This window comes from Spermophilus citellus (assembly GCF_964194105.1).
Source record: "Spermophilus citellus genome assembly, chromosome: 13".
NCBI classification, from domain to species: domain Eukaryota; kingdom Metazoa; phylum Chordata; class Mammalia; order Rodentia; family Sciuridae; genus Spermophilus; species Spermophilus citellus.
Window position 1 is genome coordinate 78,414,444 of NC_138193.1, and position 25,851 is coordinate 78,440,294.

General features: G+C 46.3%; 1 protein-coding gene across 2 annotated transcripts in view; it reads right to left on the reverse strand.

Annotated features, from left to right (window-relative positions):
• The window catches only part of RHOQ (ras homolog family member Q), a 32,915-nt gene extending 9,255 nt beyond the window's left edge, over positions 1 to 23,660 (reverse strand). Inside the window, exons 1-2 of one of the 2 annotated variants that reach the window (XM_081265449.1) lie at positions 23,116 to 23,660; positions 22,502 to 22,560 (exon numbers count right to left, since the gene is read on the reverse strand). In XM_081265449.1, the coding sequence (XP_081121575.1) occupies positions 22,502 to 22,560; positions 23,116 to 23,257 (201 nt within the window). In that variant the 5' untranslated portion in view covers positions 23,258 to 23,660. The remainder of the gene's footprint in view (positions 1 to 22,501; positions 22,561 to 23,115) is intronic. The other variant, XM_081265450.1, reaches the window with a different exon arrangement.
• Positions 23,661 to 25,851: the final 2,191 nt, after the last annotated feature.

A 25,851-nucleotide genomic window follows, 5' to 3' on the forward strand; every position in this document is an offset into this window, starting at 1 on the left:
GACTGGCCTTGTGGTCATCTTACTGTGTATCTTTAGGAATGAGCACTTCCTCATCTGAAAACTAGCAGATCTCCACGTATCAAACAGAAAATGCTCAAATTAACTTTTTATCCTGTGAGCAGTGCTAGTAACAGATTGAATGTGGGAGGAGATTTCAACTCCTGGATGACACTCAAATCTTGGGAGTCTGTTTTATCTAAGCTGACCCCCACAAGGCAAAGGATCAAGACCTAGCTAAATACGGCCCTCAGGCAAGCTTCATTTCCCCATCTGTGAAGGGAGAATAAATATAGCATACACATGTTGAGAGAAGAGAGCTGGTCAAGTGCTTTGAGCTCTTCTAGCAGACAAGGCTGCCTTTCCAAAAAAAGAAAAGCCACAGCTTCAGAGCCAGTGCTTTCTCTTTTGTGCACAGTGAGGTGACTCCCCTGGTTGTAAAAGGACTGAGAGCTGAAATTCTACAATGTCTGGAACTATAATTATAAGTCTCTTTCACTAAAACAAAGGTCGGCTGGCCTAAGGCACACAGAAAGAAGGCAAATGCCAGGTCACACTTCCAGGGGGTATACTTCTTTCCTAACTTTGTGGCACAAATTTCACATTGATGAAATCACCATTCATATTTACTGCCAGATTAAAAATATCTGGCAAAAAAGGTGTTACACACTAGTGGAAAGTAGACGTGGACAATGCCCCTCCTGGAATTTAGCTCATGATGGGGGAGTGGGAAAGTGGCTCTCCAGCAGCAGTAGGGCTCTGTGTCTGGAAATCTGGGAGGTGCCTTTGATTGTTAAAATGAATGGAACTCCACTGGCATTTAGGGGTGGAAGCTGGGGGCTATACAACCTGTACACTGAAAAATAGTTCTGGACCCTGCATGATTATTGAGTGTTCTGTTAGGCATTCAAGAACATGAAAAAAAAAAAACTTTCATAATTATATGAATCCAGGGCCTGACTCAATTGAATATATAAACACATTTTTTTTAAGCTTGGTTTTAATGAATTTTCTAGAAAGCCAATCTCAGTCCAAATTAAGGAGACTATATTTTGTTCAAAACATCTCAGGAGTTGCTTACCATCACAAAAAAATCATATGCCACTGGCAATACTGTTCTTAGTCTCTGAATCACCAATAAAACACAATATGTCGGTCAACATATTAGAGCCAGGTACAGCAGTACACGCCTGTGATCCTAGCAGCTCGGGAGGCTGAGTCAGGAGGATTGAGAATTCAAAGCCAGTCTCAGCAACTTAGTGAGGCCGTATCTAAAAATAAAATATAAAATAGATCTGGGGATGTGGCTCAGTGGTTAAGTGCACCTGGGTTCAATCCCCGGTATAAAAAACCCAAAAAACAAAACAAAAAAAAAAATTGTGGCTAGTACATTCATGATAATTGTACCTATTATACCCATAGGTATAGGCACCTCATTGGTTTATTATGATTTCTGGAATAATAAGCCCTGGGAATTTAGGAATTTACTACTGAAATAAATATTTTTATAATGAATTGCTTTCCTTTCATTCTATTTTGTGTTATTGCTAGGATGTTATGCTGATTTAAAATTATGTGTTGGAGGAGGGGGTTTCTATTATATAGATTTCACTTGGAAGAAAAAAACAGGATAAGAGTTAAAAGGAAAAGAAAAAGGGTAGGTGGATGGTTCTGATATAGTTGATGTCCTGAGGTAGGCAAAACTGGGACAGAAATGACCATAATTGCAAAGTGGGATTGGTGTTGTTAAGGAAGAGCCAGGTACTAGGAAAGAAAAACCAGGAGGAGCAGCTGCCTCTGCACAGTCAGGACAGATTCCTCCGAGGGGACAACCTCCAACCAGAGAACTGACGGGGGCCTTAACAGTCCAGGTGCAGTTGCAAAAGCCCCAACACAAAAGGCCATGAGAGATATCAAAGGCCCTGGGAAGGGCCAGAGTAGCAGGTGGGGTTAGAGATGGAGCTGGCCTGCCATGGAAGTCATCACAAGGTGAGAAAAGGGACCCATATCATTTGACTTTGTAAAAAGACTATCCAGGATGCTTTGAGGAGGCACTGGAAGTGGACAGGAACATAAGAACAGAGGTTGCTACAGGAACTCAGGGGACAGAAGGCAGTGGCTTAGACTATGTGAAAGCAGCTGACAGGTAGAGAAATGGAGGCTTCTAGACCTGTTTAGGAAGTGGACTCAGGCTGGGGTGATGGACTAAATGTGAGGCAAAGGAATAATCCAGGTTCTGGCTTGTGCAGCTGGCAGAATCTTTTACAGAGATGCAAAAGACAGAGGATGGAGAGAAGCACATTCAGGAAAATATTTGAGGCCCATGCTGGGTGGGTTAGGGTGGAGAGGTCAAGCAGTGAGAGGGACGGGCTGCCTGAGTTCCAGACCCAGCCTTTTGTTCAATGCCTCCTTCAGGCTGAACCAGAACATCTCAGACACCACGCCTCTAAACTCAACTCCACCTTCTCCTCAAATCCTCCTGTGTTGACCATCTTGATAAACGATATTTCTACCCAATCAGGCAGCCCCAAAAAACCTGGAAGTCCTCAAGTAACCTCAAGTGGACACAGAGCAGGAGCCCTTCACCCCATCATGCGTACCCAGCCAGCCAACTGCCCATCCTCACATTCGTCTCCCACTCTCCACTTCCTTACTCGGGTAGCTCCTATTCATTTTCCAGGTTTTGGTCTAAAAATTGCTTTGTCCAGCAGTGTTATGGTTTAGACATGACGTGTCTCCCAATAGTCCATCTATGAGACAATGCAAGAAAATTTAGGGGTGAAATGATTGGGTTTTGAGAGTCTTGTCCTAATCAGTACATTAATCCACTTGAATGGATTAACTGGGAGGTAACTGAAGCAGATAGCATGTGGCTGAAGGAGGTAGGTCACTGGGGAGATGTGGATTGGGTGTATATATTTTGTCCCTGGTGAGCCCAGCTTAGGCTCTCTCTGCTTCCCGATCGCTATGACCTGAGCTGCTTTCCTCCACCATACCTTTCTATCATGATGGTCTGCCTCTAAATCCGTGATCACCAAATACACTTTCCCTCCTCTGAAATGGTTTTTGTCAGGTCTTTTGGTCATAGTGGTGAAAAAGCTAACTACAACAAACAGATCTTAACCTGAAACCCCAATTCAGATCAAGCACCCCCACACTCTACTTCCCTAGCACTGTGGGTTTGCCTCCGTTTCCAATACGAAGTGTCTATTTTCTTTTCTGTTTCCTCCACCACACTCTCTGAGGGCAGGGGACTAGTCTTTAATAAGCAGATACCTGGCTTCTGGTATCTGCTTATTAAATTCTTGCTGAATGGAGGAGGGGAGCATTTGGAAGACTAAGTCGAAAGGGAGGCTGCAGCCAGGTCACTGGTGGCTTGCCCTGTGCTGGCCTACACCCCCTTTACCGCTTCAGAGCTGGAGAGGATGGATCAAGTGTCTGAGTTCTCCAGTGACAGGCTAATTTCTCAGGTTGCTATTGTCATTTTCAGTGAGAAATCAAACTGGTTCCTGTGATCACAGTTATTTTTTTCTGTGCACACTGATGGATCCAACCCACCTGCCTGAATGAAGTCAGCTGTAAACTCACTCTACTGTGAATTAATTTCACATTTTAGTTCCTGTGACTGTTTTTCACCACAGCCTTTTTGTCTTCACATTTATTTTTCCTAATATGGATGGCATTGTTGGCTCTCTACCCAGTATTCTTCTTCCTCCTTTCCAAAGTCCTGACTTAAGACAGGGCCCACCCAGACACATGGCCCTGGAGACCTTGACTCCATATTTGACTTAATCCATGGTTGGATTAAGCCAATCAGCATCCATTCCCCATCCTTCCCAGAGGTAGGCACGGATCTTGGGTAGATAAGTGACCTAAGCTGTCCAATTAGAATGAAGCATTCCTGGATAGTCCAAGGTGGCCACTGCCTCTTCTTCGATACTTCCCTCAGCTTCTCTCACACTCCCCTTAGCATTCAAGGATTTGACCCATTATAAGCAGCTCATGGAGACTATTCAGAGCACCCACAGGTCAGTGCCGTGGTCTGTTTTACCACTGGTGTATACAAAAATAGCTCAGTCACAGAACCCACACCAATCTCCAGAATTAGCAATGAAAGTACCAGGCCTGACACTGCCCAGGGACAGTCTTCTCACCCTGACCCACACCCAGTCTGCAGAGACTGACATCTCCCACACTTGCACCTGTCCTTTTATTGTACTGAGAAGACAGGCAGCCAAGAGGCCAGGAGAAGACTCCAACAACAGCCAGCCCTCCTTATCCAGGGGCTTTATAGCCATGGGTTCAGCAAACTGTGGATAGAAAATATTCATACACACCAAATTGTCTGTACTCAACATGTACAGACCTTTTTCCTCATCAAATTTCCGAAAATGACAATTAACATTTATTAGATATCATAAGTAATCTAGAGATGATTTAGAGTATAAGAGAGGCTGTGTGTAGGTTATATGCAAATCCTACACCATTTTATATAAGGGCCTTAAACATCCATGGATTTGAGGATCTGGGGGGGTTCTGGAATGGTGCCCCAATGAGACCAAGGATCAATGGTACTCTCTGATTAAGCCTGAAATGCTGCTTTTCTCCACGTAAGATGATGCAGCCAAACAGCATGGAGGAGTTACACTGTGACTAACAAACCCATCTAAGAACATGAGTCACACTCTGCAGGCCAAACCATGAGTGTGATCCACTGTCTGTGGGTGAGGAGAGCTCTGAGCAGGTAGGCAAGATTGGGATGACCTGACACAGCTCACAGACACTTCTGCATGAACAGACCCCTTAAAATACATGCAATTTCTATTGCAGTGAAGATGTTTTGGAACTAGATGAGGTGGTGGCTGTGTAATGCTGTGGCTGTATTAAATGCCACTGGATTGTATACTTCAAAATAGTTAAATTTACATTGCATGAATTCTAACCTCAAACTTAAAAAAAAAATGTATATATACACAAGTGTGCATGGTGTGATATTGCAGGTACCTTCCCCCAAACACTCATATAGATTTCTTTAAAAACTTAGAAAGGTGCTGAACACAGCAGAATCACCCTGTAGGAAGAGCTGGGGGCCCCCACACTGATCCCTCACAACCTGCATAACTCACCAATTACATGCTGCAGAGTGTGGCTTATCCTCCAGCACAGGTCTGATCTCCTCCCCTCCCCCTGCCCGTTCTGAATTACTTCCTTCATCTCTCTCTCTCTCCAGCTCTGGCCTTTCTGTACTACAGTAGTTCCCCGCAGAGCTCCTGCAGCCCTGGAACAAGAAACCCCATCACACTACTATAGCCTATTCAACTTCACAGCCCTAGGAGACTACCTGCTTCCTGCTTTCACATGAACCCCAACTATCTTACTGGGCCCTCACTATTAGCCCAGGAGATAGGATGGCTTCCACTTTACTGATGAGGAAATTGAATCTCAAGAAGGCTCAATGCTTGTCTAAAGTCACATGGTCAGCTGTGCAGAAGTGGAGCTGTTGGCAGGTCTCCTAACTCTCACCTTTAACCAGGCAGCATAGCATAGATCCCAGGCATGGACCTTGTGAATCTGAGTCAGCCTTGCTTGCTGTATGGCCTCCAGCAAGCCTTTCCTGTTCCTTTCATCTATGAAATGTACTACTGATGGATCCTCCCCTTAAGCTACTGGGAAGAGTAACTAAACTGAGGCATGAAAGGCACTTAGCCCATGTGATAGCTGTTAATTTATAACCACACCTGCCCAGGTGTGTTCCTTCTCCATTCCGTTCCAGATATGGGACAGAGGAATAAATAGGCAGAAAATGAGAACTGAGAATGACATTGACTTTGAGAAAAACACACCTAGAAGTTTTGCTAGTTTAATAAGTGCACATTTACATGGCTAGCTAGAAAACAGCAAAACCAAAATACCTCAAAAATGTGCTCAGAACATTGATAGTGAAGAACTTCATGGAAAAGTGAAGAGTCAAGGTGCACACAGGCTATGGTGAGGCCACAGGTCCTCCCCTGGCTCCTGCTGCACACAGTCACAGTCATTTTCAGTGGTTGAAAGGATACTCATTAACCCCAGTACCCTCTGTCTTCAAATTCAGGCAATCCAGGAGCTGATCGTCTATTCTAAAGACCTGGCTAGGGAAGCATGTTGCACTAACCACAGCAAACCAGGAGTCTGCAAAGCGAAATCAAAGGGAAGCAATGCTCAGATGATGAGGAAACCAGGAACCACAATACTTGACTGGAAAAGCACCAGACAAACTTTGCTTTCATACGTGCAGAGGTTCAAGCCTGTTCCCTTGTGTGCTGTCCCATAAAACTCTTGGCATTGGCACCAGGACAGGTGCAGTAATCCCTGCCTCCATCCTCCCTCAGGGCAGTGAGAGCAGCAGCTGAGCTCAGGCACTAGGTGAAGTGGTGGTGAAACAGTCCCTGGAGCAGCTGCACCCACAGGGGTGGATTCAAGTTTGAGATTGAGGCCTGTGGCCTGGCCAAATTGCACAGCAGCCTGCTAGCTCCGGCTCTGAGCCACGCCCTGAATTACCCACTAAGCAAGTCTATGGAAGCCTGCAGTCCATCATTGGAGCCTGGGTTCTGTGCCTCTTGGAAAATGAAACAGTGGCTCTCTTTAAAGAGTCACTGGCTTACTTAAGGAATCTGGTGAGATCCAGGCAGCAAGGGGAAGTCACTAAATAGGGGGATGAAAATCTGGAGTTGAAGGCCTGGTCTGAGACCTCATGTTGACTCTCAAGGGCCACATATGTGACCTTGTGCAAGTCGTTGCAGTGTCTCTGAGCCTGCTTTTTTTTTTTTTTTTAAACCTATTAAAAAAGAAAAAAAGGCAAGGATCGGTAGATGATACTACCAGTCTCATGGGTCATGTTATGATTAAATAGGATAAACAGGTCCAAGAAGTCCTCAAATGCAAGCTCAGATTAATGACACAAGATAAAGGTGCTATGTGCCACAGAACTCTTGAGGACTAGAAAAGGCTAAACAGAGAAACCACCGGATGTGCCTCTCTGTTACCTCCCCTCATGGCACCAATCTTCAGAGATGTCACTAGCTCCCAACTGCGCCCTTCAGAAAGCATACTCTTCAGCCGAGTGTTCCAGGCCAGTCACAGCTGGCATCAAGCTTCTTTGCCAACCTTAGCTTCAACAGCTTCCCTGATGCCACCCACTCTGTTGTCGAAACGGACACAGGCTGCTCCCCCCAACCTCTCCTGTGCATCTCTTTTATGCCTCTTAGCCCACAATACTTGCTCCTCCCCGCCCCAAACCCATACACCCATGCCATTTCTTCACCTTGAAAACTGTCCAGACCTGCCCTCACACCAAAGCAGAATGTATTCTTTCCTGCCTCCCAGTCAGTGTCCTTGCACTGCAGGTACAGTCAACATGTCCTGGGGGGCAGTGTATAGAAAGATACCTAACCATTTGAGACAAGACTACATTTTGAGAATTACATTAATAAAAATCAAGCCATATAGTTATGACCCACATCCATAGTGTGGGTCATATTAAGGAGACTGAGACATAAGAAAACACCCAAATCTATTCAAAGTGACTGAAATGCAACCGAAGAAAGCTGTAACCTGTTTTGGCCTGTCTGAAAAATATGTTGACTGAAAGGTCATCGTCCATACAGACCCTACACAGAATCTAGCACAGGATAACTAGAATACTGGCACCATACAGCTTTGCCCAATGGTAAGATTAGTGGACAGAGTTCCCAGTCACCAGAATATAGGAAGAAAAAGGCCATCATGCATTGCCAGGCCCCAAAGGAAACAAACCCCCTCCATGACATCCAACTTGTTTGGCTCCAAAGCCTGAAGGCTCAGCAAGCTTCTTACAAATTCATTTTTCCAAATATCTCGAGGCAGGCCCTGAACAGAAGAGCCACCATTATAACTATGTTCTTTGTATTTATGTTTCTAATAATATAAAGTGGGGAAGACTTCAGTTAAATCCCAGCTGACTGAACAGAAACATTTATCTCTGATCCCTCCAAAATCCTGTAACACGTACAGTAATTTTTTTTAAGCATAAAGCCAAAAGGACAAAACAAACAGGAAAGGAGACAACAGCAAGAAAAATTTAGAAGCTAGAGGACAAAAGAATGAATGAACTGACTTAGTAAACCTAGGGAGCCATGCCCAAGCCAGCAATGAGGGCAAGTTAAGTAGTAGCTCATTCTGCATAACAGGCTCTGAAGGAAGGGGAACTGGAGCAGCACGTCCTGGATACGGAACAAAGGCAGAGTCACAAACCAAGGGTAGACTCAAAGTCTACTTATGAAGCAGTTTAACCCCAGATCCCATTTTCTATTGTGATAAACTCCCCAATCCTGGTGAAAAGCAGAGGATATTTATTCTCTGGAAGGGGCAGAACAAAGGCTACCCAGATGGCAGGATACAAGGTCCAGTTGAACACACTGAACACACAAGACAAGAAAACTGAGATTCCCCATCCTGCTTCTTCTACCTATCCTGAACACTGCCAGCCTCGCATAAACCCCTGAGGCAGAAGAATATAAGATTATTTTCTGGGGAATATGATCACCCCAAGAGGAAAGATTACACATACTGACCTTACAGGTTCGCCCAATTAACAGGTTTAGACATATCATAATACAATAGTGAAGGAGGTGTGAGGTGATATGGCCCCACAGGTAAATTTGATAATGTCTGTAGATGCCAAGAAACATCCTACAGCGCGCAAGGCAGCTCCCGATAATGAAGAATAATCCATCCTACATCAACAATGATGAGTTGAGAAACCCTGATCTACAAGGAGGACCAAAATCAACCATTCCACTCATATACCACTTCTCACATGATGACGTTATCTCTCATAAACATGTGGAAATGTCAAATCAACCTTCATAAAAGGCAGAAATAAAAATGAGAGACTGTACAGGGAGATGAAAACTTTGAAAGAATCACAAAACAAAGAAACAAGAAAACAAGGTCCATTCAAAAGACCAAAACATATCTACCCTGACCATCCTTGAAGAAACATAGACATTGGACTTAGTTGAAAAAAGACTTTACTTAGATTTAGTCATTCCATACTTACACAGTAGTCCTCCCTTATCTGCAAGGGATACATTCCAAAACTCCAGAAGATACCTGAGGTTATGTATAATACTTAACCCTATATAATCTATGTTTTTCCTATATATACATAATAAAATTTAATTTATAAATTAGATACTAAGAGTTTAAGATAATAGCTAAGAAAATAGAACAATTATTACAATATCCTAGAACTTACAGAAATCTGAAAGAACTATCAAAATACTCAGAGAAATCACAGAAGATAGTCCATCAAAAAAACAAGCCAAATAGAAAAGGGGGTGCAGGGGGAGAGATCGAGAGAACAGGAAAACCTCTCGTACATTAAAAATAGAATCACATTTTTAAAAAAAAGAATATTAAGGTGGAGATAACAAAGTTGAGGAAATCTCCCCCAAACAGAACAAAAAGAGACAGAGTGAGCGGAAATGTAAGAAAATTAGAGGACCATACCAGGAACTCCAGCCTCTAAATCTGGGTAATAGAAGTGAAGTAACAGGAAGTAAAGTAACCAAAGAAATGAACCAAGAAAATTTCTCAGAACCAAAAGACATGAATTTCCAGATTGCAAGGGCCATAATAGCCAGCTAGACCCCACCCTAAAGTCCATGTTGTGAAATTTTAGGATGAGATAGCAGATCCTAAGAGTTTTCAGAGAAGAAAAAGAGGTTCTTGAAACAAATCAAGAATCAGATTGGGGGGGTGGGGGCTGGGGTTGTGGCTCAGTGGTAGAGTGCTCGCCTAGCAATGTAAGGCACTAGGTTCGATCTTCAGCACCACATAAAAATAAAATAAAGATACTAAAAAATTATATATATATATATATATATATATATATATATATATATATATATATATATATATATAAATCAACCATCAGTCAGCCTGAAAATACGATGCAGCTACTGGAACCGGATGGATGGGAAGTGCAGGGACCAGTGAAAGAAAGCTAAAGCCTCATCCTTGGTGTAGGATGTGGAGTCAACACAGGGTGTCTGTTACCAAAATAAACAAGAGTCAAAAGTGGATGTCTGAGGGGAGTGGGTCACTTCTTTTCAGTAGGGGGAGTAGAGAGAGATCTTTTGTGTCTTCACATAGGACCTAACAGAACTGCTAATTCTTTAAATTAACTGCATTATAACTTTCATTAAAAAAAATACAATTACTTTTTTTTTTAAGTTGGAGGAAAATCAGAATGAAGTAGAAAGAAGTAAATTTCTAGAATTATTTCATATCACCACTTGGAGTCAACAACTTTAACATTTTGACTATTTTGTCCCAATTTATTCCCTGCATATTATACATGTACCTATTCTTCAAAGTTGTAATCATGTTATATATAGTTCTGATTCATGCTTTTTCACACTTAACACTTCATTAGCCTTTTATATTCCTTCAAATATTTGTTGAAAGCACAGTTTTCAATGGCTGTTATTATTCTAAAACACATCATTCTAGGATTTAACAATTCCCTTTTTACTATGCATCAATGTGTTTAAAATTTATCACTATTATTAATAACAGTGTGAAAAACACAATTTTATGTAAATCTTTTTGTACTCTGAATGTTTTCTTGGCACAAATTTATAGAAATGGACCACTGCAAATTCAAAAGCCGTTTCTAAATTAACCTTCAAACTGGTCGTGTCAGTTTTTACTACCTACAACAGTGTACAGTATCCACTTTCTTGTCTCCTTGGTATTAATTTTTCCCATCTTGTATAACTTGATAGGGGAAAAAAGGTTTTATTTGCATATCTTTGCAGAGTGTGTCTACATTGGCCATTTGCTTTTCTTCTTCTGTGAGCTACTAGTTAACGTCTTTTGTCCATATTTCCAACAGGGCCACATACCCTTTAGCAACCTCATTTATACTTTAATCTCTTATGAAATAACATAAATCACACCAATGTATCTAATGATCCAATAATGCTCCAATAAAACCATTTCAGAATCAAGGTGGCCCTATGGAGACCCTGAGTATCGGGTAGTACCCGGCCAAGTAGGCAGGCAGTTGGGCACCTTTATAACATTTCTCACATGTTATCATTATAACATGTCCCATTTTTTACTTGCATTTTGGTCAACTATACACATTTTCTCTTCCCAATGGACTCTATAAACCATTCCTACAGGGAACAAACCCTAGAGGATGTATTTTTGTGATCCTTGCCTCACCTGTGTTTAACAGATTCTTGTTAAGTTGATGAATTAGGGTGTGGATTGGGGAGAGACTATGAACACAGGCACAGAGGGAATAAGAATACTGGAAAGGAAGAGGGGAGATCCCAAGGCTCAGGAGCAGAACTTTGCTTTCAATCTTAACCCCGACCATGATTCCCAGATCTGCTGGTAGATTGACTATGGAAGAAAGACTGACACACCACATATGGTGGTGCATGCCTGTAATTCCAGTGACTGGGGAGGCTGAAGCAGGAGAATCACAAGTTCGAGGCCAGCCTCAGCAACTTAGCAAGGACTTAAGCAACTTAGTGAGACTCTGTCTCAATACAGAAAATAAAAAGGGCTGGGTATGCAGCTCAGTGGTTAAGCACTGGGTTCCATTTCCAGTATCAAGGTGGGGGGGACGTGGGGTGGGGGGCGTAGACTGACACAAGGAATCAGAAGGAAAATTCAGTCAAAAAGGAATGAAATATTGATACCCTCCACAGCACAGATGAACCTTGAAAACATTATGCAGAATGAAAGAAGCCAGACACAAAAGAGCAAATATTGCTTGATTCCACTTATATGAAATGTCCAGAATAGGCAAATCCATAGAAACAGAGAGCAGATTAGTGGTTGCCAGGAGATGGGCAAAGGGAAAATGAGGAGTGACTACTAGTGGATATGGGGTTTCTTTGGGGGGGTAATGAAAATGCTCTATAAATTGTATCTTAATTTTAAAAAGGAAGGAAGAGGAAATGTACACATCAACAACCTGATCTACCAGGAATACCCCTGTCTAATCGTTTTCTTCATAGGGGCACTTCCTAGCTGCTGATGCTTCCATGTGCCCTTTTGGATCACAGGAGACACACAGGTCTCCCTCCCTGGCAAGGCACAGCCCAGCAATTCATCACCTTCCACCTTCCCTCCTCCCCACTTGTCACAGTGACAGGACACTCTGGAGGCACACCTGACATAAAACATAGAAACGGATTGCTGCAGGGCTAGAGCTCCTGGCACAGCACACACTCACCACCAGTATTTCACACAAATGGACCAGATAGCTTTCTGCAAAACAGCCCCACAGTAGGTCCCATTGCACTCAAATGAACAACGCATTAAAACCTTCCTTATAACTTGATTTTAAAGCTCTTCAATAATGTCTAGACAGGTCAGAACCCCCTTTCCAATGAGCTGATAAGTCACTTAAAGAGGTGATAAAGTTAGGTGAAAGTTTTTTCCATAATAATCTTGCCAAAATTCACCTAGTTCCCACCAAGGCTCCAAAACCTATGCCAAGTGCAATGTGCCACCTGCACTCTGCCCTCAGGGGTTCTCATCCTCATAAAGTACAGATCTATGCCCGAATAAAACCAGCTCCCAGATTGGAGCACAGACACAATTGACATAGTTGAAATTCACAAAAGGAATCGACCTCTAGAGGGGAGAAAGCCATGGGTCCCTGAGCCTCAGAATGATCTTCTCACTTTCTGGATGAAAGCTGGTTGAAGATCTGAAGCTTCTGCCTGTTGGACAACGAAGACAGTCAGAGGAAGCAGAAATTCTGCCTCCCACCTCTGTCCCCTCCTCACAACCAATTCTATCGCCATCTTCTGGGGACAAGGAGGCCGTTAGAAACACCTTCCGGTTAACAAGTGTGAGTCCTGACCTGGCTGGCTGGGGAGCAAAGCCCTTGGAAAATTAAACTAGAGTAATGGAATTTTAATTGAATGGGATGGTCAGAATTAAATGCCTCTTGGAGAGAGTCTACATTGAGCCAACTCATTTATAATCCCAACCATCATGACATTTGAAAGAGGATGGTTTCTCTAGACTGGAAGAGGAGAAAGAGAGAAAAGGAAAGAAAAGGAGGGAAAGTAAGAAAAGAAGGAAGGAAGAAAGGGAGCATTTTAAAGGAAAGGGTCAGGAGAACAGAGGAAGGGGAGGAGAATGGCAGAATGGCACAGAGTGCATCCGTCAATCACTGAAGAAGCAGTCACTGCCAAAGTATTGGTGTAACAAAGCCCTTCCTCATCCTCCACCCATTCCGTGGGACCTACATGGGAATGCCATGGCCCATCTGATGCTTTGGAACTAATTCAGCACAAACCAAGCTACCATCCTGCTTGGGCACAGGATCTGATCACAGTCAGGGTGCCAGCTTCAGCCCCCATGACCAGAGTGTATGTCTGGTCTCTTAATGAAAAAGGTTTGGCATTTAGGCCTCATTAAGGAATACCTGCAGAGCCTAATGTGTGCACATCCCTAAGCCAGATGGCACTCTGACGGAGCCAAGGAAGCCTCAGGAAATCTTGCTGTTTTCTCTTGACAGTGCCCTGGCCCATCTCCACAGGTGGGCTGGATAGGCAGCCCCACTGGCTGAAGGATTCAATTCACTGCAACAAATGAAGAGAGCCCCAAATGTGTAAGATCTAAGAAGGAGGAAGTGGGGGCAGGGAGGGGGTGTCTGGTACGTTAAAGGGTTAAAAAATAAATAAATCTTCTGCACTCTTGTATCTGCTTCTGCTCTCTCAGGATGGTGTGTGTGTGTGTGTGTGTGCTGGGGTAGAGGTGCAGGCAGCTTGCTTGGTAAGGGAAGGTATGTAAACACACAAACATTGCCTCAGTCCCTCTGAGATTTATGTATCAGAATCAACTGGAGGACATTTCCTAGAGCTTTTGATTCAGGAGATCTGGGTGGAGCCTAAGAATTTGGATGCCTAACAACTCCCCAGGAGATACATATTGGCTGGAGGATCACACTTTGAGAACCAGTGCAATCATTCAAACCCTTGCTGAACAGCCAGCACATGTGGGAATCTGATCGGATGCTCTCTCCACCTGGAGAACCCTTACCTGGCTCTTACTAGATGTTCATCTCTCCAAAAGAGCGGACCCCAGCCTCCTCTTGCCCTCATGAAGAGGCCCCAGCTCCCCTCCCCCTACTACAATGTGAGCTCCTCAGCAAGAACTGTACCCGACCCACCTTGTAAACTCTGCCCCTAGTACAGGTCCCAGCCCAGATTTGGTGCTTAGTGCATATTTGCTGAATGAAAGAATTTTCTCATCCAGTCTTGACAGCCACCACGGAAGCAGCCCAGGCAGGAGGACTTGGGAGCCCATGACAAGAGGATGGTGACAGGGATGGCCAGGAGGCAACAATAAGAGCAGAGGAAGATTCTGGGTATATTATGGGAATATTCAGGTGAATAGGGCAAACATTTTTGAAGAGGCAGGTTTCTCCTAAATAAGAAAGTTTTCAAAGAGAGAAGAGAAAGGCCTGGGGTAGCCCCCATGCTATAGACGACACCTATCATTTGCTCCCAAACAGTATGCTTACATCAGTTAAGGCTAGTGAATAGAACAGCCCAAAGGGACAGAAAGGGCACTGCCTCCTTGGCCTGAGGAAAGTTCACATGCAGTTCAACATAGGACATGAGGCCACACCTTCAAGCAAATGGCACCAAGGTTCCTCCACACACTCATCAGCAACGTGCACAAGCGCCACCCCAGGCATGTCCCTTTCAAGGGGTTTATGCAAAATGACAGAACAGCCTCAAGTTCATGGGGGCAACAGTGTTTCTAGGAGCCATTCTGGCAGCAGTCCCTTTGTATTCCACCCAAAGAAACCATTCCACCAGCCCTCTAGAAAAGCTATGTGGTTCAAGTGTACTTTTTGCATGAAATATTCAACAACATAAGGGAATGTTTGCTCTGGTCAAGGTGATTAGTGTAATCAGCTTGGTTAACATAAAGAACCCAGGACCTAGAGTCTGAGGCCCTGCCTCGAATCTTGGCTTTGACTTTTAACAGTTGTGGCCTAGAACAAGTCACTTGAACCTCCCTGAACCTACAAACACTAGTAATTTCCATTAGTGATGGAGCAGGTGAAGGCCCCAGGGAGGTACCAGATGGCACACGCTCTGCACTCTAAAAATGCCATTCTGAAGCCCCTAGCTCTGCCCTGAGCCTGGGTATACCTGCAATCTGGGGTCCTGGGAAGCAGCAGATTCACTTCTCCCACCAACCACATGAAAAGAAACAGTGACAACAATAAAGGCCTCCTCCACCCCAACTTTCTTTTCCTTCTATCAAAATTGAAAAGCAAGGCAGCACCAGATTAATATCTCTCTAATTACTAAGTTGTCAGTCACGGGGTGAAAAACTCCATAATTTAGCTCTCAAGCGTACTCCTCATATTGACACTGATAGCAGGGATCTGAGGCCCACCAAGACACATGGGAGACACCCCCGTGACTGCTTTCCCCTCACTGCTCCCCCTATCCAGAATATAAGCTCCCCACACCCTCTGCCTGTATCATACACCATATTCTGCACACTTAGGGTGGGGGCAGGAGGCCATGGGGAAGAACTGAGGTAGACTGCTCAAACCAGAAGGAACAACTGAGCCCCTGGCTGCCCCAGGCCCTGGCCAGCTGCCCTGAGAGCTGAGGAAGTTCCTCCTCTGGGAGCTGAGAAACTCTGCTCTGGTCCAACAACCAGAAGTATTATTAAAAATCCCATTTTCCAGATAAGAAAACTGGCTTCCAGAGGTCAAGCCCCTCACTGGGAAGTGGAAGACCCCCCAACAAAGGAAGTCCATGTGGGGGCTCACACTGGCAGTTAGTGCTTTCCTCCCTGCCCCTCTCCCTGCAAGACCAGATCTTCCAAACAGCCCTTTCTACCACCTGTCTCTTCCCATCTAGGCTCCTGCAGCACCCAGGTTCACAAGCACATTCCCAGTTATGCAGTGGACCTTCTTTTGGTATGATCACACTTTTCCCCCAGAAGGTTGAATGCAAAACAGGCACCAGAATGGATACCAATGGAACTGAAGTCATGTGGAGAACTTCCCTCCACAACTGGCCCAGGACATCACTCTCAGTTGCCAGCACACCATAACTACATACAAAATCTCTAATCCTTACAGCCACTCTGCAAGGTGGAAACTATCTCCCCAACTCACACAGAGGACACAGACTCACAGGGGTGAGCTAGTTACCGATGGACACAACTACAACAAGGAATGTCAAACTCCATCTGCGAAATCAAAACTCAGTCTTTCCATTGCCAGACTGCCTCCTGCTCAGAAGACCAAGAGCAGGTGGTCTCTAGAAAGATGCAAAAGCCTGAGCCTCGGGAACCTCAAAGCCACTAGCCCTGTGTAGGAATAAAACTGGTGGCTTGCCGCATATCTACTTGCCTGGTACTCCTTGGACCCTTTTTCAGGAAAAGGGTTGTGCCTGCTGCTATTATTTCACAGCTATCCCCATAGTTACTGGGTAGCCTTTCAGCACAATGAACTGACAGCTGAATAAGAATGAATTCATTTTAAAACATATTCACTTCAGGCCTCACACACACCAGGGACCGGGCTAGGCACTGGGATGTGATGGAGAAAGGCACATGGAGGCCAGAGAGAGCATGAACTAGCCCGGGAAAATCTGACAGGAAGTAGTCCAGGAGATCTCCACTGGGGAGCAGGGAGGGCTGGGCTACCACCCTAAAGCCTCTATGCAGAGCAGCTGTGCACAGCACTAAAGAGGAACAGCAAACTGCTGAGGGTAAAGAAAGCTGCTCTCCCATCCAAGCAGGCCAAATTAGGGCAAAACCAGGCCCCTAGAGCGAAAGGAAATTCAGCCTACCATGGTCATAAATTTTAGTTTTTTTAAAAAGCCATGTGTGGTCTTTCATTTGGTTTCTTTGTAACTGTTCTCCTTCCTCCTCCTTTGCAGCACCCTCTGCTGTCTGAGGTCACTCAGTAGTACCCACTGCTGCCAGCACACGTGTTCTTGCTGGAAACTGATACCCCCACGGAGAGTTACTTTAACACCATAAGGTAACATCTCCCGGAAACCCCCAATTCCACAACAAAAACCACAAAAGCCATGGGTTTGATCCCCAGCACCAGGTAAATACATAAATACTCATTTTTGTCACACCACGACACACACAACAATGACAAGCTACACTCTGCCCCTTTGAGGCTCTCTATTCTCTCGGTGCTCCAGAGCTGTTGGGAGAGCATCTCAGTACCCCTTATGCCTGGTATACCTGTTAGGAAGCTTTGGTTTAAAGAGTGGAAATGTCAACAAACCTCAGGAAAACTCTAATAGAAGTGAAAAAGCCAAATAGATCAAAGGGTCTCAAAGGGGATGGGACACAGCTGGGAAACAACCAGAAGCCCATCAGCACTGATGGTCCACTGCCCCAACCTTAAGGTCCCCGACTGCCAGCCCACAGTCTGGGATGGTACATCCCAAACTGATATCAGAGTCCCAAGGAGGGAACACAGAGCATTCTGATCAGCAAAGGCTTTGGAATTGAAAAAGGCCATTCACCTTCGCAACTCAGACAAGGAAACGAGGAAATGAGGAAACTAGCATTCCTGTGTGGTGCAGCCTGGAGATATTAATAGCTTCTAAAAAGGTTAGCAAAATACACGATGAGAAATCTACAGTAGGTTACTAAGGGAAACCAGGATGCTTAGTACCAGCATCTCACCTGTTGTGGCTAATGTCTGGAACGAACCCTGTGGCTCCTCCCAGCCTCTGTTCTCTGGGTCCCTCAGGAATGCAATGTGGGGTTGCAGGCACCTGGGGCCTGATGACACAAGTAGGCATTTCCTAAGTCCTACCTGTGTTCCATGCAGGCCTTATCTAAAAAGGAGTACCTTTTTCAGAATCACATCTCTGACTGGTGTTTTATAAGCCCACTCATTTACTGTTTCCTCCACAGGAAAAAGTCTACCTGAAGGATATTGTGAGCATGTTTGACTTGAAGGGAAAAGGAACCTGATGAGTGGCAATACCCTCATTCTTCCTCCTGCCCTTTTCTCATCATGCTGGGCCCTTGGGTACTGCCCCAGGAGATGCAGGAGGGGCCTGTCGAGGGTCCCTCAGTGGAGATTCCGTTCTCTAGGGGAAGTGCCTCCCTGGGCACCCAGAGGGCTGGCAGGGCAGCCACAGCTGCTGGGCTATGTCATGTGTGAAACAAATCTCCCCTTTCATTGAAAAAGCTATCCCAGGGGACAATGGAGTAAAGGATATTTATAGCTCTCATGTATGCATCCCTGAATCTGTGTGTTTAAATTAAGAGACATAGAAAAAACTTGTCCACAGGCTTACAAATGGAATTCCACAAATCGAGACAAGTGGCTACAGCTGGAATTCTAGGGATCCCACACTCAGCCCAACACACATCCTCCTAAGTAAGGGTATTCTGGGACCTGGGATAAATTGGACCTCAGTCCTTCTCTCTTCAGGGTATCAAGTTCTACCTTCCTGCCAAGGATTAAGAGATCAGCCTGGAGCCCAAGCTGGAGAGCAGCTTGCCAAGCAGCTCCCCACTGGCTTGTCTGGATAGAAGGAATTCTTCCCATTTCCCCCTTGTTCCAAGTAGGGCGGAGGCAGAAGGGAAAATCCCACCTCTCAGTCCCCGAGAAGACAGTGGGGATAGAGCAGAGCCCCTGCCAAAGTTCCAAACACTGGGCAAAAAAGGAGAAACTCCACGGAGACCTTGGCCCAAAGCTAGACTTCCCTGCGAGACTCCCAGTGAGGAGGGAGGGGCTTCCCTTAACTTTCACTCCAAAACGCTTGGCAGTCCAAATGTCACACTGCCTTTGGACCACCCATGGGCTCAGCCAAGAGCAGGGAGGACTTCCCTTTGGCAGTGATGCTAGTGAGTAAGTTGGGACGATGAGGAATGTCCCTAGGCAGAGCAAATGATGGGCACTGATATCCAACACACTTTCATACTCTCTCTTTGTCTGTCTGCCTATATTTCTCAGTTTCTCAATCTTTCTCTCTCTCTCTCTCTCTCTCTCTCTCTCTCTCTCTCTCTCTCTCCCCCCTGAACACCCCCCCCCCCAACAGCAGCAGAGGTCAAATGAAAAGCAGTTTTCTCTAGAAGAAAAAAGTTCACCTTACTTGGATCATTCCTTGATTGGTAGATTCCAAATATGTAAATTGGGTTGTAGCTTTGAACTTGACTGGAGTCACTGAGAAGGCCAAGAGGAAGCAAGAAGACAAGAGGGGCCAACCTGGGGGAGGAGCTGCTACGGTTATTTAAACAGGTCCAGCAAGTGCCCATGTGCATAAGCAACATTTTGGAGAGAAAGCAACTGCTTTCCAGTGCTCTGAGCTTCCTCCTCATCCCATCTCACCTCTCTGAAAAATAAGCCAACTAAAGCCTACATATGCCACTTGCTTCTCAAATTCCACACAGAACTCTTGGACATTTCTCTTCTATAAACAGGGGTGAGGCTCCATACCTCCACTGAAAAGATTCTAGACCTGGCCTTCTAGTGGACTTTCTATCAACTCCAGGCATAATGCACTGTCCTCTTCAACCTGTGGACCCTTCCCCCATTACATTGCCCATAGTAGAGCACAATAATTTCTTGTACTATCTTTTATACATCTATTGTACATGAAGAACAGTGTCAACTACTTTTACATACATTAAAGAATTTAAGATAGCTTACAGCTCTGAAGCTTAGAGTCTCACCATTCATGTGTTTACTCTTACAAAGAAGGTAAATAACAGCTAGAATCACATGACTGGTGGTTTCAAATCCCATGGGCTTTCCTCTGCTGCCTACTGGGCTTAAATTTATATATAATATATATATATATATATATTATATATATATATATGTGTGTGTGTGTGCGCGCGCGCGCGTGCGCGCGCGCACCTATGTTTGTATATGTATTTATTTATAATTATTATATAAGATTCTTCTGATAGTGATTCATAGAGGCATGGGGTCTTTATGATCAAGTATAATACAGAAATCTCCTACATAAGACATATGAACAGGCATGTGATTCAGATACTTCCACCTATGCTGACATCAGATCCCTATCTTAAATTTACCCTTTTGCATTCCCCAGATGCTTAGCATAATATTAGGTGCACAGAAGGCACTTATCACTTGGTCTTATCATTTGCTTATTAGTTAGAGAGATCAAGTATCACTAACTTTGATCCAAAAACAAAGTCTTAGCCACTAGGAGAAACACGAAGGGGCCTAACATATATTTGGGCCAACAGAATGGTGTCCCACAACTGAGTAAAAACAGTACTATACAAGCCTTATGTTGATCTTAGTATACATATTATAATCCTCTGCTGGAAATAGCATTTAGAATGACATATGGGAATCCCTGATTCTCTGAGTGGGCTTCATTTGGGGTATTCGTTTGGATTTAAGTTCTCTGGCCTGTAAAGATGGCATACAGCCCCCATTCTGAGAATGGCTGTAAAGACTCCAGGTATCATTTCTATGCACACAATCTGACCAACCAAGGGTGGGGAGGGGGGGGCACATCTCAGCACTTCTCATGACTTCCTGTGTGCATAACCACCTCAAATGGGTGTGGATTCAGACACACATCTTAATCCTTGCAGCACCTCACAGTAGCTATGTGACCTTAGGCAAGCAACTCAGCTTCTCTGAGCCCATTTCACCATCTGCAGAAGTAAATAAGGTAATTATTTTCAAGTGGTTGCCTCAGAGTGACATGTAGAAGGCACTCTGCAAATATGTTGGCTCTGAGAGTGCACAGAACAGATCTGACATACACATGTTCAGCTGAATAGGACACATGGTCAAAAAAATGATCATAGTGACAGGTAAAAGAGATAAGAGAAGGCGAGGTAGTGAAAGAAGTTAAAATTAGAGACAATGTTTTAAAACATTTCTCTTTCAACCAATCATGCCAACCTTTTGTTTATTGTACTTCTTTTTAAAATTTTTTTAGTTGTAGATGGACATAACACCTTTATTTTATTTGTCTATTTTTATGTGGTGCCAGGGATTGAACTCAGTGCCTCATGCATGCTAGGCAAGCACTCTGCCCACTGAGCTACAACCCCAGCCCCTTAACTGTACTTCTTAAAAATTGGTCTTCTTTGATTGAATGAGCTCTGCCTCTTGCCCTCCATACCTTCTCACAAAGGTAGAAAGAGCAACAACTACAAGGTAGGCAACTAAAAGGAGCCCTGGGAAGCCAAGAACTGTTATGTGGAGTTAGACCAGTAAAAGGGGGTAACCTCTGGCACCTTGAACTGCCAGCAGTTCTCCATCTTCAGATATTCCTCTATCTTAACACTCCCCCATGTCATTTTTCAGAATCTAACACAGAAGCCAACTAAGTACCACAATTCTGAAAGCCAAATATAGAAAGCTACAAAGAACAGTACTTCTTTTACTGAGTACCAAGTATGTGCTGGGCTCAGCACCTGGCATATGGCGCAAAGTATCTACAGGGGGGATGGTCTTTTTTTTTAACCTCATTTTACAAATAAGGAAACTGTACCCTGAAAGATCTCAAGGCTTTCAGTTGCTCATATACCCTCACCAATTCAAGTCAGCCTGACACCAGAAAACTTCTGCTTGAGTCTTCAGGTCAAATCATAGAACTGGATTCTGCAAAACTTCATCACACAATCATCTGAGCCTTAGAGCAAAAGAGGGTCTGGGAAGAGGGTGGAGCTGGGAAAGGGAGAGAGAGAGATGGCCTTACTCCTTTAGGAGCACTGTCTGGCCACTTCTGATTTGCAAACACTGGCCAGAGGCTGCAGCTGGAGAAGTGTGCATTTTCCTTCTACACAGTAATCTCTCCAAAGAAAACCCAAACAAAGTCATCTGGCCCTCCTGAGGGGAAAAAGCTTTTCCTCTAAGATTCACACTGAACTCCTAACCCTTCTCCCTCACACCCACCCCAGGGAGTGGCTGGATGGTTGTTGTTTCTTTTCTTTTTCCCTGTGGTATCTGGTGACACCACAAATTACGTTTTCAGGGACTGGAGTCCCAGAGTGCAATGATGTTGTAATAAACATAACCAGGACCAAATGCCTTCCCATCATGTTAGATGATGCCATTTCCCACCAATCAGGCTCCTCCGGCAGGCAGACCACTCACCAATGAGGGACCAGACAGAGGCTGTGAGGGGGGGACCTGGTCATCTGCAACTAAAAATAAGGGCGCTTCACCATTGGCCACTGCCACTTTGCAACAGGAGTTGGGACCCACACAGAAGGACCCACACAGGCAAAAACTTTCACAGTCCAGGGGTTCACACGGCCCCGTCTCTGAGTTTTTTGTTTGTTTTCCTAATGTGCTGACTTGAGAAAAGACCTGATCCAGATGGACACACCCTCCCACCTATGCACCTTAGTTTCCAAAGGCCCTTCAAAGCCACAAAGAATCCGGGGAAAGGAGGAGATGTCGGCCAGAGGCCAAGGCACTCACCTGTCCGGCCGTGTCATAGAGTCCCAGGAGGTACTGCTTGCCCCCCACGGTAACGCTGACTGCAAGGACAGAAGTGGGGGTGGGGAGAGAAGCTCACAATGATCTGGACTCTGGGGCAATTTCCCTCCCCACCAGAACCCTCCTCTCCCAACCCAGCTGGTGGCATGTGGGCATTCCCCGGGAGATGTCACCCCCTTTTCCTTTGCGCAAGTCTCGCTGTGAAGTGGCAGGAGTTGGGATGTGATATGGCCCCCAGCTATCCAGCCACTGCTCCCAAGTCCCAAAGACACGTTTCCCCGGGAACCCACAAACGGTTCTCCCAGGGGCTTGGGGCAATAGGGGAGGCAGCTGTGGGAAGGTCAAGGAGGGCGCGGAGGGGACTGGGAAGTGTGGGGAGCAAGGGCGGGAGAGGGGGCGAGAAAGTGGGGTGGGAGCTGCAGCAATGGGTGGTGGGACACACAGCCTCGGGGGTGGGGCCGTCTGCCTAGTGGAGGGCGCGGCGGGGGAGGGGTGGGGAGTGCGCTCAGGGGAGGCAGCCCGGGGGCTCCGCCAAAGTTGCTCTAAAGTTCCCGGCCCGGGGAGCTGGCCCCTTAGTCAGCAGTTCCGAGTCTTACCTGCGTAGTGGTCGAAGACGGTGGGCACGTACTCCTCCGGGAAGGCGTCGTTGGCATAGCTCATGAGCAGGCACGTCTTGCCCACCGCCCCGTCGCCGACCACCACGCACTTGAGCATCAGCGCGCCAGGCCCGTGAGCCATGCTGCGGCCGGCCGGCCTCCGGGCATGGTCCCCCCGGAGCCCCAGCCCCGGCCCCGGGCTCAGCCCCAGCCCGCCTGGGGGGTCCGCCGCCGTCGCCGCCGCTCGGCGCAGCAGGGCCGCCCCCCCGGCCCCATGCAGCAGCTCCCCTCACTGGAGGGGAGGGGGCGGCGGGCCCGGGGCGCTGCCGCCGCCTCGGTCGTGGCCCGGATCCCCGGCCCGGCCCCGGTCGCCGCGCCCGCCCTCTGCCCCCGCCGCTCGGTGCCCGCGCCCTCTCCCCGGCCCGGCTTCCCCAGGAGGATCCGCTGGATCATAAGACTGTCCGGCCCCGGGGGAGACGGCAACTTTGGGGAGGGCGGCGGAGGGGAGGGGAGGGGCCAGGCGGCTCTCCCCGCCCCGCGCCGGCCCCGGCCCCCGCCCGGCTCAGCCCCGGAGGAGGGCGGGCCCCGGCGCCTCCCCCGAGTGCGGCCGCCTGCTCCGCGCCCCCGCCCTGCCGCCGCGGCCGCCGCTCGGCCTGCCGCTCACCCTAGCTTGACTCCCCGCGAGGACGGCGGGCGCGGAGCGGCGAGGAGGAGGAGCCCGGGAGGAGAGGGAGGAGGGCGAGGCGGGGGAGGGGGCCGGAGGGAAGCGCTGGCTGGGAACCGAGGGCTCCTCGCTAAAGTGCCCGCAACGCCGGGAAGCGTCCACAGGACCCGGTGCCGGGAGATGGCTAGGAGGCCGCTCAGGGAAGCACGACGACTTCAACGATGATGCAAGAGTCATGCAAAATTATACATATATATATTGAAAGTCCACCCGGAAGGCAAGAGCCGTCCTATCGGCCTCTAAGTGCACAAGGGAACTAGAAATCAAAGAGAAAGAAATGCCAAGAGGATTAAAAAATAATTTAGAAGGCGTCCTGAGTGGGGGTGGGGGTCCTGAGCTGGAAGGCAGGGACTCCTGGTTTATTGCTTAGTCTCCTCCACCACCCCCACACCTTTCACAGCACGAGCTTGAATCATTTTCTATAAAACTGGTGACTAAGAGAGAGACAGCGTGTCGAACCGTTGAAGCACCCCCAACCAGCCAGAAAAGGGACTCCGGTCGCGGCAAATGTACCTGTGCTCCCCCTGGAGGTGACATTCTCCTAGGCCCCCTTTAGGTCTTAAGTGTCCCTCCTAGGGATTCTGTTGTGATGTCTGAGAAGTGATACCCTCACGTGCCTGTGATCCAAGCAGCATCCCCCGCCCCTCTGTCTGGCAAAGCAAGAAAACACCCGTCTGGCCAGGTCTGGTTCTCCAGCCAACACTGCTGCTTTGAACATTGGGAAATGGAGGTAAGAGCATTCCACGCTGACACGGCACCGCACCCCTGTCCCCAGCTTGCTGACTTGAGGGAAATTGCTTCCTTTCATCGATTCACAGCATTAGAAAATGCTGTGTTGAGAAGCAGCATGGAGGTCACTTGGACCATGGCCCTTAGGTTTTAGGTGAGTAAACTGCTAAGAGAGGTGATGTGGTTATCCAAAGGCTTCCAGCTACTCTTGGCACTCAAGGACTTGATGCACAATTTGATGTCCAATTGATGTCCAATCTCCCAGGAAGACTTCAAGGGTTAATGGAAATTTCTTGTGGATCCATATTAAGCATCTCTCCAGATCCCACCCATTGCATCTGAGAGTAGGTATATGCCGCCCTTAATGCTGTGAGTTTGGAAGATACTTTGTATGCATTGATGACAGGAAAAGTACAATGCCTCAAATTCAAGTGTTGCCACTTTTTCTTAAAAGGAAAGAGAGGAGGGCTTGTCCCACTATTTGTTTGCAGTACCATTTGCTCAGGCAGCATTTTGAGGGCTAGTATGTAGAAGGAGGATCTACCAGAAGAAGTTAAGGAACTTCTGGAGGGCACTGAGCCAGAAGAGCTGAATTTGGTCCCAGCTCTGACATGAGTTAACAGGGTTACCTTGAGAATGTCACTTCCCTTCTTTGGGCCTCAGTTTTCTGTTCTATAAATATAAGATCATTTCACAGGGACCCTGGGCTCTGGGTGCTGTGGGAAAAGCTCTGGGAATGTCAGTGCACTCCAAATGGGGAACTGATGTGGGATGAATCATTCAGTAGTGACTTCACTGGTGACAGTGACCTCATTCCTTTGGCCCACAGTAATGCCAAATGGTCTGCCAGGAATACTTAGAGCTCTGGGACCAATCCCATCTTGGTGTGGAAGTGAAGTAGAGAAGGGGTTATTTGGAATGCCCCCATGTCAGCCCCTGACTGCTTTAGCTGGAGGACCAAACAGCCCTGGGCAGTAAACTTGCTCTCCCAGGGGCAAAGAAGATGATGCCCCAAGTGGTCAAAAAAAAAAAAAAAAAAAAAAAAAAGGCAGTTCTCAAATGTTGGGATTTGAGGAACAGGAAGGAATTCTGTTTCTAAGCATCTCATAGGATCTCTGCTTGCCTTTTTCCTTTTGTTCGAATTGCAAGTGTTGAAACAGACACAGGTCTGTGTGAGAACAGAGAACTTTTCTACGTGGCGTTCTCCTTCTCTTTTCCCCCTACTCCCTCCTTCCTCTTCGTCATTGATTCATTCAGTATTCTGTTTAACAAGTGTGTATTGA